This window comes from Scyliorhinus canicula, chromosome 8, assembly GCF_902713615.1.
Source record: "Scyliorhinus canicula chromosome 8, sScyCan1.1, whole genome shotgun sequence".
NCBI classification, from domain to species: domain Eukaryota; kingdom Metazoa; phylum Chordata; class Chondrichthyes; order Carcharhiniformes; family Scyliorhinidae; genus Scyliorhinus; species Scyliorhinus canicula.
The window spans coordinates 67,860,428-67,876,997 of record NC_052153.1 but is presented as its reverse complement, the minus strand read 5'-3'; the positions used below and the strand labels follow the sequence as shown (position 1 = coordinate 67,876,997).

General features: G+C 45.2%; 1 protein-coding gene across 1 annotated transcript in view; it reads left to right on the top strand.

The window, feature by feature from the left end:
* LOC119970306 (fibrillin-2) overlaps positions 1-16,570 on the top strand; it is a 433,007-nt gene that overhangs the window by 167,896 nt on the left and 248,541 nt on the right. The window contains exon 8 of the mRNA XM_038804706.1: positions 12,666-12,791. Coding sequence (XP_038660634.1) covers positions 12,666-12,791 — 126 coding nt within the window. The remainder of the gene's footprint in view (positions 1-12,665; positions 12,792-16,570) is intronic.

The window sequence follows — 16,570 nt, the reverse complement described above, 5'->3', positions numbered from 1 at the left end:
GCCCTGGACATCATCTGAGCAATTAAATGAAGCAGGCGCTGCATTTAAATGGCTCCATAGCCCTTCTCTCAATCAAGCCAAGGTGATGGGAGTGAGGAAACCGACACCTCGAATTTCGGAGTGGGCTCACAGCCATTTGCTGGATGTCTTGGAGGAGAAGCGGACAACAATATACCTTGTTCTGCCTGTAGGCCCTGTGGCAGAGTGACAAATCCTGCCTGGAAGTTGATGCCAGCACTGGTTAGTACCAGCAGCCTAACCACTAAGACGGGTGTTCAATGTAGAGAGAAAATGAATGACCTGCTCTGATCAGCCAGGGTAAGTGCTCCCTGTCTCCTCTCTGTATTCCACTTTCCGCCAGCCTCGGAATGTCACCTCGATCCTTCATGCCGCCACCTCGCAGGTCACCCATCACCCAACCTCCCACCAACATCCTCAAACTTCCCCGACACTCCTCATCACGGCCCCTCCCTGCTTTAGCGCAGCGCCCACACATGCTAGGTGTCATCAACATCTGACCCGCCAGCAGGCATCCAGCTCACATTATCCCCATTTGTGTTCCTACAGGAGAAGCTTGCCCACAACCACTGCGAGCGAGAGAAGACAGGCGGTGGGATGCCCGAACTGGGGATCTCCAGCCCCCGTGCCCCCTTGTTCTCCTGCCACTGGGTCTTTCATGGGTGCCATCGCTCCTCCAACCATAATAAGAATAGCAAGCTCTATACTGAAATCATTCGGTGATCTATGAGGGATGAGAGACAGTTAGGTTGGTGTCGCAGCCACGGAACATTGATACCTCTCCGGCCCTTTGGCTTCCCACACCTGGGAGCAGCTGGTCCCACACCTTAATCTGGCAGCTCCCGCTCACTCACAACTAAGGTGCCCTCCTATCTCCAGAAGATGACTGGCCCCGGCCTACATTCTTGACCAGTCAGAGTGGCCTTTGCCCTCTATCTGGTTCTCCTCTCTCTTATTCTCTACCTCACTGGGGTTCTGACGGATAGCTTAAATGCTCACACATCCGTAATTGGCAGGGTGAACTGGTCAGTGATCTGCCTTGATGCCTGGTGGATCCTCACTGGCAGGCATTGACGTCTGGCACATAAGCATGCCGAGTGCCTCTCCACCCCCAGTACCTAAGCATCGAGTCTTGAACCCTGAGTATTCATCCCATTCCTTGAGTTGAACCTGTTGGCAGCAGACATAGTTAAGGGTTAACTCTTGATGGCCAATGGCCCCCCTCCTTGACTGTAATCACGCCCCACACCCCATGTGGCCCACAGCCACCACCACCCCATACACCCCTGCCACAGCCCTCTTCAGAACTATAAAATAGCACAGTCAGCAGACCTCAGGACCATCTACACTAGCCATGGTCCCCCTTCCGGTAACCACCAACAACCCCCCCCCCCCCCACCTCCCCCCACGGACATCCCCTAGCCCCCCACCCTCTAAAGAGTTGGACTCCCTGATGCTAGTTGAAGGTATGGTGCTCATCGCCTTCCTCTCTGTTGGACGTCACGGCTCCTGGTTCCCATTTTTAAAAAGCAGTAGTAATACGCGCCAGCATGATATCATGCCTGGGGGTTGCAGGATGATTCAGTGAGGGCTAAAGATGCACGCAAAGTATACTCAAATGCATTCAAACTCATGCAAATCAGGTTCACATCGTTCCTGGGTGTGACTCTGATCACGTCTTTCGGGAGGGCCCGGGTAGATGGTGTTCCGAAATCTTGCTTGCGCAAATCCCGTTTTTGGCCTCTTGCGATGGAAGCTGCGCCTGTGGCTAACGGACCCGCTAAATCCCGCCCGATGTGAGAGTTATGTCTGAGTATTCGTTATATGTAAGCGCATTTTTAATTTGCATTTTCTGAAAGTGGTTACTTGAATTGTGCGCTTGTGTAAAATATGTCACTACAGTACAGAATCATTCAAGTGCACAAACTCAGAGACATATATAAAACATTCAAGATCACCTCTTTAATAAGTTTGAAACAGTGAGATAAGAAAGTACCTTTTCATGTCTTGAGCAACATTGTTCCAGCTGACGTTGGAGTGATAGATAATAGTTCCAAAACAGTAATAAAAACCATTCTGGACAATAATAATGAAGTATAAATATTTCATAGGGTGTTCATATTTCTCAATAGTGTGGTTTGGCAGCAATGACCAAATCTGCTATTTATTGGATAACTGTTGAGGCTTAATTCCAAATACAAATGAGGTCTAGACAAAATCAAATTTTATTTAATTTGTGACCCGTGCCTTTCAAATAGCCTTTTGAATATAGTTGGCTTGGTTGAATTTCTTTTGTCTCCTTTCTAAGCATAAGTTTTTGTTAAAAAAAGAAGTTGCATTTTTGTAACGCCTTTCACAACCTCAGGATATTCCAATGTGCTCGCCAGCCAATGTGTAGGCACCATTGTATTGCAGGAAATGCGTGTAAACTAAATTCCCTTTGTTAGTGTGCGCCATCTTATCTCCGTTTTCATCTTATGAGAGTTCGACAGATGTAAGCAAGTCCACTGGAAATGTTTTCATGAAAATTGTATTGAATAAATGGATTAACCAATAAACGTGTAAAATAGAATTTGACTTATTCACTCACCATAAGTCAGTAACTCTGGAAATATCACAAATGTAATTTTACTGAAACCAACTATATTTTAGAGTATACCTATTACAAGATTGTGCAAAAGAAAGATAGTTCTGAAGAACCGCAATCTGGTTTTGGTTCCATCACTTTTCTGGGAACAAGGAGTACTTTTTTTGTGTGTTACTTCCAGCAGAAGTTACATTTAAAGCAACGTGAATTTGTAATTTTGCTTTGTATTGTTTTGTGTTGTATGGACATGTGGTTGTGTAATCAAAGCAGTTTTATTGTTGACTGCCTGGCAATTACTGTCAGAACAATTCAACAGCGGAGACTTGATTTTGAATAAAGGCTGATCAAGCGGAAGCACCTTCTCAAATCCAGGGCTATTGTGAAACAAATGGAGAATATCCCTGAAGTAAAATTAAATGAAGGAGCTTACATTTATAAAGCGTCAGCCCAGATCCTGAGGATCAATGGTTCACATCATTGAATTACTTATTGAAGTGTAAATATTGTGCAAAGTGAGGAAAGGTGTCAGCTAGTTTGTACTCAGCAGAAACAGCAAAAAAGATGGATAAATATTTAACCTGTTGGTTGAGGGAGAAATGTCAGGCAGAACTTTCTCTTTTTTAAATAGTGGAAGAAGATCTTTAATGTGCATACTGAAACAATCATGCAGGACATCTCATCTGACTGACGGTGCTTCAGCAACTGCACACCCTCAGAATTGCAACGAAGTGTCAGCTTAGATTCTGTGCTCAGTTTATGGAATGGAGCTGAAGCCTAGGCTTTTAGATGCAAAACTGCTACACACTTAACCAACCTGTCTTACCTCAGTCAAACTGAGCTCACCACACAGCACTGGTTCAATACTTTTGCTATGGAATAAAGTAGTCAAGTCAGATGTTAACTATAATTCACTTCGTAAACCCTGCAATTGCCAGGCAGTAAGATGATTTGAAACAGCCAAAGAAGAATATATAATCATAAACTATCAGGAGCACAGGAAGTAATTCAGCCCATCATGTACATGCCAGCTTTCTGAAAGAGCAACTCAACCAGTACCACTCCCCCACCCTTTGCCCAAGCTCGGAAAATGTTCTCTTTTCAGCTGTTTATCCAATTTGTATTTGAAAGCCAATAGTATGGGAGCACAGTGGTTAGTACTGTTGCTTGACAGCGCCAGGGACCCGGGTTCGATTCCCGGCTTGGGTCACTGTGCAGAGTCTGCACCTTCTCCCCGTGTCTGCGTGGGTTTCCTCCGGGTGCTCCGGTTTCCTCCCACACGTCCCGAAAGACGTGCTTGATAGGTGAATTGGACATTCTGAATTCTCCCTCTGTTTACCTGAATAAGCGCCGGGATGTGGCGACTAGAGGATTTTCACAGTAACTTCATTGCAGTGTTAATGTAAGTCTACTTGTGACAATAATGAAAAAGATTATTAAATCTGCCTCCATCACACTCTCAAGCAGCGCAATCCAGTTCGGGAGTATGCACTGTGTATGCGTAGGAGTCCTACGTCAGACTCTTATTCGTTGACTACAGTACCGCCTTCAACACCATAATCCCAGCCAAAGCTCCAAAACCTAGGACTTGACTCCTCCCTCTGCAACTGGATCCTCGACTTCCTGACCCATAGACTACAATCAGTAAGGATAAACAACACCTCCTTCATGATAGTCCTTAATAATGGGGCTCCACAAGGCTGCATACTTAGCCCCTTACTATCCTTCCCATACACAAACGACTATGTGGCAAAATTTGGCGTCAACTCCATCTACAAGTTTGCTGATGGCACGACTACAGTGGGTCTGATCTCGAACAATGATGAGTGAGAGTATAGGAGGGAGATAAAGAACCTAGTGGAGTGTTCTAATGACAACAATCTCTCCCTCAATGTCAGCAAAGCTAAAGAGATAGTCATTGACTTCAAGAAGCAGAGTATCGTACACACCTCTTTCAGCACCAATGGTGCTGAGGTGGAGATGGTTGACAGCTTCAAATTTCTAGGTGTGCACATCACAATTGTCCTGGTCCACCCATGTCGGCAGTACGACCAAGAAAGCACAACAGCGCCTATACTTCCTCAGAAAACTGCCACATTGTCTCTTACCAATGTTTACAGATGCACCATAGGAAGCATCCTATCTGGCTGCATCACAGCCTGGTCTGGCAACTGCTCGGCCCAAGCCTGTATGAAACTACAGGGAGCAGTGAACACAGCCCAGTCCATCACATGAACCGGCCTCCCATCCATTGACTCTGTTCACACCTCCCACTGCCTTAGGAAAGCGGGCAGTCTGATCAAAGATCCCTCCCACCCAGGTTATTCACTCTTCCAACTTCTTCCATCGGGCAGGAGATACAAAAGTCTGAGAACACGCACTAATAGATTCAAAATCATCTTCTTCCTGCTGTTACCAGACTCCTGAATGACTCTCTAATGGACTGATCTGATCTCTTCACACAACGTCTCTCCTGAGTAGTACTCAACTCTGTATGCTTCACCTGATGCCTGTAAGATGCCAAAGACACCAAACAGGAATTGAGTAAAGTGAATAGATAATTGTTTTGGGTGGTGGTGGAACACAGAGACAAAGAAGAACTCCCTGTTCACCTCAACAGAGTAGAAAGGGGGCGGGATTCCCATTGGCTGACGGCGAAATTGGGAAACGCAATTGGGCGGAGGATAGATTCCAACGCCAAAATCGTGGCGGGCGCCGATTTGACACCAAATCGCAATTCTCGATCACCTTGACAGTGGCGTCATTGAACGCACATACAGTAATCACCGTTTGCATATCATTAGCGGGCCTGACCCGGTATTCTCCGGGATTTTCACGATTCTCCGCCTCTGATTGGCCAAGTTCCCGACGGCGCTGTTCACTTGTGCTTTTAAAAATTGTGAAACTGGCATCGTGGCTGCTGAGCGAGAGGGAGGAGATACGGAAAGTGTCCAACATCGCTATAGTTTGCTGACAGTTGTGTCGCTGACCTGAGGGCATCTGCCAGGACCAGGGGTAGTGGCGGATGTTGGTCAGGAGGTGCGCTGTGGGGTTGATATGGACAGACACTGAACACCATTGCCGCAGCCAGAAAGGCAGCCATGGAGCTGTGCATGCCGCTAAGAGCCCACTGTGAACTTAGGGCCACAGATTGTATGGGTGACCCCCAAGGGCACCCCCCTAGGTGCCCTCTGGCCCACCCGACCCATCAGCTGTATGGGCATGCTCCAGCATCACCAGTGCCATCTTGTTGGCTGGGATGAGTGTGTGTAGGGATTGTAATGTGTATATGCAGCTGCAGCTTGTCAGCCTCCTGGGTGTGAATGACGGACCCGGGCGAATCCTGCACCGTTTCTCATTGGGTTCGATTGTGTTCCACGTGGCATCGGTGCTAGCCCCTCCACGATCGCTGAATCGGTCCAGGTTTTGCACCAGTTTTGCTGTCGTGAAAGTCCGCAAATCCTGTCCTGACGTCAACACTTAGTCTCAGGAATGGAGAATCCAGCCCAGGATCATTTACATCCACCTGAACAGACAGAAGGGAACTCAAATGAACATCTCATCCAGAAACCAGGAGCTCTGAGAGTACAGCCCAGTAGCTGAAATGCCAGCTGGATACTCCGCTCAAATCCTGGAGTAAGCATTGAATTCACAACCATCTGGCTCAGTGCCAGCAGCCAAGCTATTACTATTTAAATGCATTGCCAGACATTCAATGATATTAAAATAAGGTTTTTCATGTTAGTGAATTCTTCATTATCAAAGCAAGGAATAATGTGGTTTGATGGTAATTGGTCAATTACTGCTATTAATAATTAGTGAACATGTTAGATGGACGTGAACTGCAGCAATACACCAGTTTTGCAACAGATTCTCCTTACGTTGGAAGATAATTAATTGGTTGAACTACACTTCACCGTTTCATGAAAAATGCCACTGATCATTTAGTTGTTAAATATTACAATTGATGATTGAAGTCCAAATCTGATTCAATTAATTAACGGGCTCCTTGGACTAAACTCACACTGGCCTTCTTCATGAAATTTTTGTTACCCTTCTTGGCACCTCTGAACCATTGCTCAAGCGCTCCTCTATTTAGACGTTACCACAAAATTCAACTGTGTGATGACTGTCATGAATCACAGCTGCCAAGTTAGCACACTGTTTTATTTGGCATCTACAATAGGATATTAACAGAAGAGTTAACATGGAGACTTGTTTCATATTTTTTTACTTCAACTTTTGCAGGCAGTTTCCAAACATATCTATTTTCAACATCCTGCAGGGAAGGAGGCAAACACTTACCCTCACTTTATGGTTTTTAAGGCCTCCTCCATCCAACTTGTTTTCTTTCTCCAACATCTGCCTTAGATCTTTTCAAACATGACTGCCTGCTCATTGCCTTTAGGCGGTTACTGCCATGTAATATGAATTGTGCTTTACCGAAGAGAAGAATTAAAGCCTGACATAACACTTAAAGAAAGGGTGTGAAGATATGGATTATTTTCCACGTGTAGTAAATTGATGAATAGTCTGTTATTTGAGATTCAAGCACACAGACTGCACAAAGGTTGTAAAACAGGAGTCCTTTATTCCACTGGCATCTAATCCTTATAAACACTGATGGAAAAGCTTAACTCAGAAAATGAACTATTGTACAATTGACCTCCGCTGCCAATACTCCAGATCCACCAGGATTGCCGTTGACAGCTTAATTCCAGATTTCCAAACAGCCAGGTAGCAGAATTCAGTTATTGGAGCGCCCTTTACTAATTCCCCATGACTATGTGAGCCAAGTTACCTGGTTATAGAGACTTTAAGAGAAGCTTCCTCTCTTTGTGACACCTCAGACTCGGGGCTGCCCAGGCGGTCTGCCTTTTAAAATAATTTGTTTAGGGGATGTGGGCATCGCTGGTTAGGCCAAAAGTTATTCTCATCCCTGGTTTCCTTTCAGAAGGTGGTGGTGGTGAGTTGCCTTCTTAACCATTGCAATCCCTGAGGTGTAGGTATGCCCACTGTGCTGTGAGGGAGGGAGTTCCAGGATTTTGACCCAACGGCAGTGAAGGATCGATGATATGTTTCCAAGTCTGGATTGTGAGTGCCTTGGAGGGGAACCTCCATGAGGTGGGGCTCCCAGGTATCTACTGCTCTTGTCCTACTAGATAGTAGTGGTTGTAGGTTTGGAAGGTGTTGTCTAAGGAGCCTTGGTGAGTTACTGCAGTGCATCTTGTAGATGGCACACGTGGCTGCCACTGTTCGTCGGTTGAATGTTCGAGTGATTGATTGTTTGTGGAAGAGGAAGAATTCAAGCAGGCTGCTTTGTCCTGGATAGTGTCAAGCTTCTTCTCTTGTTGGAGCTGCACTCATCCAGGCAAGTGGAGAGTGTTCCATTACACTCCTGACATTGTGCCTTGTAGATGGTGAAGAGGCTTTGGAGGGTCAGGAGGTGAATTACTCACCGTAGGATTCCTAGCGTTTGACCTTTCTGGTAGCCACAGTATTAACATGGCTAGTCCAGTTAATTTTCTGACCAGTGGTAACCCCCAGGATGTTGATTGTGGGGGATTCAGCGATGGTAATGCCATTGAATGTCAAGGGGTGATGGTTAGCTCCTCCCTTATAGGAGGTGGTCATTGCTCAGCATTTGTGTAGCGCGAATGTAACTTGCCATTGTCCGCTCAAGCTTGATATTGTCCAGGTCTTGCTGCATTTGGACATGGATTGCTTCATTGTTTGAGGAGTCGCAAATGGTGCTGATCATTGTGCAGTCATCTGCAAACATCCCCACTTCTGACCTTATGATAGAAAGGAGGTCATTGATGAAGTATCTGAAGATGTTTGGGCCTACGACACTACCCTAAAATACTCCTACAGTGATATCCTGGAGCTGAGATGATTGACTTCCAACCACCACAAACATCTTCCTTTGTGCCAGGTTAGCAGAGAGTTTTCCCCCTGATTCCTATTGCTTCCAGTTTTGCTCGGACTCCTTTATTCCATACTCGGTCAAATGCTGCCTTGATGTCAAGGGCAATCACTCTCACCTCTCGCATTTAGCTCTTTTGTCCATGTTTGAACCATGGCTGTAATGAGGTCAGGAGCTGAGTGACTCTGATGGAACTCAAACCGTGTGTCTGTGGGTAGGTTATTGCTGAGTAAGTGCAGTTTGATAGCACTGTTGATGATTCCTTCCATCACTTTGCTGATGATGGAGAGTAGACTGATAGTGCGGCAAATGGCTGGGTTGGATTTGTCCTGTTCCTGGTGTACAGGACATACCTGGGCAATTTTCCACTTTGCCTGGTAGATGCCAGTGTTGTCGCTGTACTGGAACAACTTGGCTAGGGGTGTGGCAAGTTCTGGAACATGGGTCTTCAGTATCATTGCCGGAATATTGTCAGGGTCCAGATCCTTTGCAGTATCCAATCCCTACTTCCCCTTCCCAGTGTCCTAGCCACCATCAGAGGCTTCAGTCTACCTTATTTATGGCCTTGGTTCTTCCCACATGGCAACTTACAAGTCCCGGGCATCTGCTTCTTGTAACTACTGTTATGGCTCCACCTCTTCTTCAGCTCATGCTTCAGGCTCTACCTTGCCTTCCGTTAAGCCCACACTCTGAGCTTCAGGCTCCATTCCCAGCCTTCTTAGGGCATCACTTAATGTCCCAAAGTAGGATCAAAGGGCCAGCCAATTTCCTTGATCCCTCCTGGACTGACAACCTCTGCTGGTGTGGACTCATTGTCCCATAGGGAATTCCCTGTACTTTGTGGGACATGCAGCTCTGCACCAAAGTTGGAACGCTGTGGTCCAGTTCAACATTCCCGCTACAAATGCACCAGGATAATTGCAATAATAAACTTTCACTTCATTTCCTATGTGTTTTGGCAAACAAACTTCTATACTTGAATGCCAAGTATTTTGTGTATAAGGGAAGACCTTATAGGGCGACCACAACCCCAGTGCTCTCACCACCCAGTTCTGTCCACCTTTCAGCTTAAAAAAGATGGAATAATCGTTATCTCATATACATGATGGTCCATCAATCACTGTTACTCTCCAGGAAACAGAAAGTTTGATTTTAATATGGTCTGATTCATCTGCTGTTCTTATAATGCAGAGAAAAGTAGTGGTTACTGAGAACCCGATAGAGGAGTGTGGGATATGTCGCCATGAAATGAATGAAAATAATGCTGGGAGTCTATATAAGGATCCTCCTATTTAAATCTGATTTCCCTTTGTGTATTCCCTTTATTTTTTGTTATCTTGGCTGTTATAACTTTTGTTTCTGGATGATTACTGAAACCCCCGCAGGCAGAGGTGTTATTTAGTCTGACATCAGGATACCCTGGGACTAGCGCTATTTGGTCGAGCCTACTGATGACATATTTTGATGGACTTGGCCAGCAGCTAGTCGGCTACTTTGATTTCCCGAGACTTGACTGCCTCTCGATGATGATTGGTGCTGGTGTTCTGGAATGTTCTGCCAAACTCAAGAGAGGATCCATTTTGTAGAGTGAAATTTACTTTTGATTAAGAGGCTTAGCGAGCCACATTTCTCATTTCTCTCTCTCTGCTGCAGGCAGGCCCAGGTATTTGAAAAGCTCCTTTTAAAATCTGATAATTGGAGAACTCTAATCTTAACTCAGTGAGGCTGATAATTGTGAGTTCTGACTGAAAGCACGTACCAGATGATCCAATCCAACTGGTGGTTTTCAATACTCCATGTCCTGAGAAAACAGCCGACTAAGAAAACTTTGATATTAACAATACCAACAATAATCTCCTATTAATCATTTTACCCCCTCTTCTCTGTGCATCTGTCTGCGTGTATTTTGGTAGAGAGTGGGATGATCAAAGGCGACAGTAATAAATTAGCAGGCTGTTACTCCAGTTTGATTATTGCCTTTTTTAACTCTCTTCTTGTTATCAATAAACAGCTGTTGCGTTTTTACTTGCAAATCTGGTGATGTAGATCATTGGAACAGACTAGGGCCAAAGATCTTGGGAGGAATTCTCCGCTCCCCACGTGGCGTGGGAGAATCGTGGGAGGGCCTCCCAACATTTTTCACGCCCCCTGGCACCCCCAGCCCCCCCCCCCCCCACCCGCTCGGAAAAATCGGCGCTTGCCGTTTTTCACGGTGAACGGCGATTCTCCGAGCCCGATGGGCTGAGCGGCCGGCCCTTCACGCCCGTTTCAACACGGCAGCAATCACACCTGGTCGCTGCATTCGTGAAACGGGCACCAGATGCCCGTTTGGGGCATCTAGGGGCCCGATTGGCATGGGAGCACCACGGCTGTGCTCCGGAGGGGACAGGCCCGCGATCGGTTCATGCCGTCTGCGCGATGAAGTCATCCGCGCATGCGTGGGTTGGAACCGGCAACCCGCGCATGCGCGGATGACTTCACATTCTCAGCGTGACGAGGTCGCTGCCGAGAAAGACGGAGGCCCGCTCCTAGCCCCCACGGTGGGGGTGAATTAGGTGCGGGAAGCGGGCTCCGAGGCCTTCGTGAACCTCGGCCGAGTTCACGCCGGCCTTCACTAATTCGGCCCCCTGCGGAGAATTCCGCCCCTTAAAAATGTGATAAGAATTATTGGTTAATTCACTTGTGTTGCGACTCCGGATCAAGGCGGGCTGAAATTGACTGCGCCCTAACCAAGAGTGTTGTATCGTCTAAGACAAGGAAAGTAGAGGACCAGAGACCCTGGAAGGGCACTAGGGGTTTAAGATCTAAAAATGTAGAAGAAGGACAGAATGAAAGATAAAAGGGTCAAAGACTGGGAATTGGAAAAAGGTGTTAACAGAAACTGGAAGCAGAATGAGGGTTGGGTTGGCTGATGACAGGGCAGAGGAACTGGGGCAATAGCAGTTCAGTGCATTGCAGAGGTGAGTTGAGTAACAATGATCGCAATAATATAATCTGCCGTCAATCAAAAAAAACTCTAAAATTCTGGTCTTCAGAATTTTTACTGTGGTTAGAGAAGTATATCATGCAGACATCCAAATATTGGGAAAGGGCAGTTAATTTCTCTGAACTGAAATGAATTCTTAAAGCCTCCTTGAGAAACTTGGCGAAATACTGAAACAGAGAGATTAGGCAGGAGATAAATCATTCTGAGGTCTGTGATGAGTTAACTGTATTAGTCTGGACACTAGTTTGAGTGTTCTAATTGAAAACAGTGGGGAAAATTCTCCTCCTCACGCTGCTGGTAGCGGAGGTCCCAGTGAGGCGGAGAATCCAGCGGTTGTGAAGAAAATGGCGCCAATCTGTTTCCGATCCTCTGCCCCCCCCCACCCATGCTGGCGTTAGAATCGAGATTTGCGCTCCACTCCATGGGAGGATGTAAATGGCTCATTAAGACACAGATCTATTTTCTGGGGGCTTCTTGACAGGGGTCTCTGTTCCGGGGGGGTCTTCCTGACAGGGGTCACTTTTCTGGCCGGTCTGTGGGTTTTTGTCCTTATTTAGGGAGTCTCTGTGGGGGTCTCTTTATTCAGGGGGTTCTCTGTGTTGCGGGTGGAGCGGGTTGGGTAAACCTATACTGGGTGGGGCGAGAGGACCCGGAAAATCCAGGGGTGGGGGGCTGAATTGCGATGCAGGGGTGGCCAGCTACAAGACCTCGCTTTTGGGCCGCCCACTCTAATTGGATAGCTCTACTAAAGAGTGGCACAGACCTGAGGGGTAGAATGGCCTCCTTCTGTGCTGCATGACTCCATAACAGCGACAGCTGATGGCAAGTGGGAGCAAAAACTCAAGAGGTGCAGACACTGCCAGCCAGCACCAAAACAAATGTTTGCTGACTAAGGCTAGCGAGTGACCAGAGGCAATAATATGGGAGCTCAAGATCCATACTAAAATGTGAGTGACACTGTTGACAAACACCTCTGCTGACAACAGTGATACTTCACCTGCACTTAAGGGGAGTTCTTGAAATGGTTGCTAACTAACTAATCAGTTATATATTTGCAAATGTAGCAAATCCATCTATATAGATACAGATCAATCTGGTTATAATTTTAAGTCACCCTCTCAATATTTTCCTCTTTTTTGCCTATTTTCCAGATATAGATGAGTGTGGAACCATCTTTGGTGCCTGTGATGGAGGCGAGTGCACTAACACTGTTGGCAGCTATTACTGTGCCTGTCCCCGTGGCTATGTAACCTCGACAGATGGTTCTCGGTGCATCGGTAAGTGAAAGAATACACAGACCTGAAAGATATCTGTTCGAAAAATGAAAACAAAGTCTGCCAAGTACAATAAAAATCCATCATTTTGTTGTTCTATTTGCTTTGGGCAGTCTTCTGAGACAGTGTTTTGTCAACAAAATACTTCAATATGAATTACTCAGAGGAATGTTCTGAGAGGTATCTCATGTCACAAGTCTGTTTAATCTGTTGTTGGTTAAGTTAAAATTATAACATTGGGCTCGGCAATAATTTAAACTGGGAGGACCTTATTGAAACCTCTGAGAAATATCAGTGATGTGAGATCAAATTATAAATTCTTGCCAATATTGTGAATAATTTATTTTCATAATCAACTTCCAATTGCAAATCCTTTAAGTTTTCTTTGCTATATTCATGCAAAATAACAGTGGAAAAGATAAATATTTTGCTAATTTTTGATACTTCATTAGAATGGAACTTGGACAAGACGCAGTTTAGAAAAGATCTACAGGGTCAAATATTGCAAACAATTTATTGACCCAGATTTGGGGGTAAAAAGTGAAGCAAGGACACACTGCTGACCTTGGAGGGAAGCCTTGCTGAGAAATCTTGCGATCACCGGCAAGAGCTCTAACTCTCAAGATCTGCCACTGATTCTTGTGTTTTTAATGGGATTCTGCTCTGATGTCATGAAGCTGTCCAAGTAGCCAATCGCATGGAAGAATTCTCACTGAGCGTCAGCCAAGAAACAAAAGGCGCTCAAAATCGAATGACTGTTTAAAAATGTTGCAGAGAGGAAAGTAAAGATTGGGACATTTGATGGGGAAGCTAGAAGCAGAAATATCATGGAACCACTTTTAAAAATGTGATTATTTTTAAAATATCTGGTCATGAAAATCATAGTAGATTTTATGATTACATAATGGATTTTATGTTTACAGTTAATACAGTTCCACAAATATAATCGGGGGGGAATTTCTGGCCTTTCTTGCCAGCGGGACCTGCCTGTGCCACCAGCGGCATGTGGCAGGGCGGAGGGGGAAGAGGATGGTTTCAATGGGAAACCCCATTGACAGCAGCGTAACCAGAAGATCCCATCACCGGCCAATGGTGGGCCTCTTCCCTCAACCAAGAAAAACATGTGGAAAATCTCTCTCTCTCTCTCTCTTCCTCTCCCACTCCCCCCCCCCCCCCCCCCCCCCCCCCCCCCCAACCCAGTATCTTTCAGGATCAGATCAGTTGTTTGGTAGTTATTGCTTATGTTGCAGTTAAAAAAAACATTTAACTTCCTTCATTTAACAAGGCGTGGCATTTTATGAGGTTTCCAATGACAATGTGAGAACAGAAAAGGGAAAATTCTCACCAAGTCAATTGGGGCTGGCTTAGTTGGTGCGGCAGACTTCAACTTCAGGATTTCTGTGTTAATCTATGTTTGTGACAAATCCTAAAGTTGCTCTCAGATTCAGAGGAGTAATAGCCAAAAATGATAGTTTTTCTCCAAAAATCCTGTAAATCCTGATTCTATGTAACATGCCTCTTCTCCTTAATCACAGAATCCCTACAGTGCAGAAGGAGACCATTCGGCCCATTGAGTCTGCACTGACCCTCTGAATGAGCACCCCACCCAGCCCCACTCCCTTGCCCTATCGCCGTAACCTAACACTAAGGGGCTATTTAGCATGGCCAATCCACCTAACCTGCGTATCATTGGACGGTGGGAGGAAATCAGAGCACCCCTGGGAAACCCATGCAAACACGGGGAGAACGTACAAGCTCCACACAGGTCAGAATGGAAACCGAGTCCCTGGTGCTGTCAGGCAGCAGTGCTAACTACAGTGCCCAAGTATCAATTATTGTCAGGTTTTGGTTCCATACCCTCTGGAGCCCCTTTATCTGTATGAGATTAAGCAATAATTGTTGACAAGGGAGTTGATAAAGCATATCCTAAACTTTGCAATCCATCCCAATTGTACCCTTATTTGAATCCACAAACATTCATTTTCCAGCAAAGGGTTGTTGAATGTCAGCCAAGAAGTATATGCTCATTAGAAAGATACATGCTCACTAACTATCGAACACAGAGGTCAATTGTATTACAGAACTAAAATATCCAGTCAGACCAACTCACGCAACACAGAATGGTTTTTTGTCTCAAGACTATCTGGTCTCCATGGTACAGCTGACTGTCTCTAACAACTGAAGAGCATATGATTTCTTAATTGTTTATTGGCAGGATTGGAATAACAACAATCTAAACAAACTAGTGAAACCATTGATGGATTGATAGGAATCTGTTCATACAGCATAAACGTGAATTTGGATCAGTTGAATTAATGTGAAGATTTTTTCTGCAGCCCTTGACAGTCAAATTTGAAAGATTGACACACACCAGGAAATAAAACATCTGTTGCTTGACCACCACTCCAATATTCACATTTGGACACGAACAATGTCAGCCATCCTACACTATAATGTAGAGACCTGAAAGTAGTACAAATTCATATACACCTTGATTAGCTTAATTCCTTTGGAAATAAAGAGATGGACTAAAACTCATTAAAATTAACAGAACAGGGATTCTTTTTGCACTGATAAACCCAGAAAGAAGTAATGTTTTGACACGTATTGCAAGTAAATGAAACTTGATAGTCTAGATTCTGTTCCATATTGGATTCCATTCAAATTAACCCACAACTAGCAATGGTGCTGTATTAATTGTGCTTTGAGTGGGCCAGCTCTGCTCTTTTAGTCCTTTCAGAAAGCTGGAAGTCTCTTGAATCCAGTCCAGATCAATGGCTGTCATGCTGTTGAGGCTGAAGTGAAAACAGAAGCTAATTTCTATGGGAGCATATAAGGAAAATCTTGCGTAAAAAAGTTTTCCTTCCACTAGGGGTTTTGTGGTAATGGGAACCCAATAACAACTTACTATGATACCCTGCCAGAATAAAGATAATTGGTTTATGCAATATAAACAGAGGAGAGATCATGATCGGCCTAAGCCTGTATTACAGTGCAGTCATCATGGACAATCCAGACTGTTGATGATATTAAATCTGGCAGTGGAGCTTGGCATAGGTGCAGCATATATGATGATCAGAGTAGTTCTAGTGTATCTGGCAGCATAGGGTGTCGCCTCAAGAGGTGATTTTCCATTGCATTACTGGAGGCAATGCATGGTCACAAGAAAAAAGTAGATGACTGCTGGATGCTGCAGGATATATTTTTCCCCTCAGTCGCAATGGGCAGCTTTTCACACTGTTGGCCTGTCCAGACCGTGAATGGAGTTGAACCATTTAACAATGGCGTCATCATATCGTGGGGCCAATCCCATCCTCACTCAACATTCAAATATACGAACCTCCGGTAGAATGTTTGGTAAAATCAATTGAAATTTAAAAATAGACAAATAGTATCAATGAAAACCCAATTACAGAATAACTTCCTTTCTATGCTTTCATAATAGTATTTTTTTTTCAGAGCTGGAAAGGGAGATTTGAATGAATAGCTATTTTCTTATCAGAATGGATATCATTAGAATGAATAGCCACTTAGACCTGATAGGCCGAATGGCCTCTTTCATGCTGTGATTTTCTGAGAAAGGAAAGCACAATGAAGGAGTTTCACCTGGAAGTGAGATGTTGGGCTGAATTCTCTGGCTCGCGACGCCGGGAACACGAATCGCGATCAGGCAGATAATCAGGCATCGTGCGCAAATCGAGGTTTGCGCCCGGAGAGGATTCCAGCACGATGCTCCGGTCCCTCCCTGGCAGCAAAAACGAGGTTTGCGCCCCAGGCCAGCG